Source organism: Monopterus albus, unplaced genomic scaffold (assembly GCF_001952655.1).
Source record: "Monopterus albus unplaced genomic scaffold, M_albus_1.0 scaffold94.1, whole genome shotgun sequence".
Taxonomy (NCBI): domain Eukaryota; kingdom Metazoa; phylum Chordata; class Actinopteri; order Synbranchiformes; family Synbranchidae; genus Monopterus; species Monopterus albus.
In genome coordinates this window covers 2,723,659-2,723,948 of record NW_018127974.1, presented here as the reverse complement: position 1 = coordinate 2,723,948, position 290 = coordinate 2,723,659, and the positions used below count along the sequence as shown (strand labels likewise).

At 36.9% G+C, this 290-nt stretch overlaps 1 protein-coding gene across 2 annotated transcripts in view; it reads left to right on the top strand.

Moving 5' to 3' along the window:
• dnal1 (dynein, axonemal, light chain 1) overlaps nucleotides 1-290 on the top strand; it is a 7,644-nt gene extending 7,354 nt beyond the window's left edge. For both annotated transcript variants that reach the window (XM_020608770.1, XM_020608769.1), the window contains exon 8: nucleotides 125-290. In XM_020608770.1, coding sequence (XP_020464426.1) covers nucleotides 125-213 — 89 coding nt within the window. In that variant the 3' untranslated portion in view covers nucleotides 214-290. The remainder of the gene's footprint in view (nucleotides 1-124) is intronic.

Genomic DNA, 290 nt, shown 5'->3' with positions numbered 1-290 from the left:
GCTAACAGATACATTTGAAAAATTAAACCAAGAAGCCATAAAAAACAACACTGACTTGTAGATTTTCAGGAGGCACATAAAAGTCTTTGGTTAGAAGATATGATGGATGGTTTGTTGTTTCTAGGAACCCCACTCGTTAACAAAAAAGAGAGGAAGGAGACAGAGCGAGCTGAGGAGCATGACTCTCTGGAAAGCAGCAACACCCTTCCCTAAGAATCTTCCATTGTTTAAGTTTTGTATGGTTTGTCATGGTGCTTTTCTTTATATAAAATGATTTTTTACAAACTGCA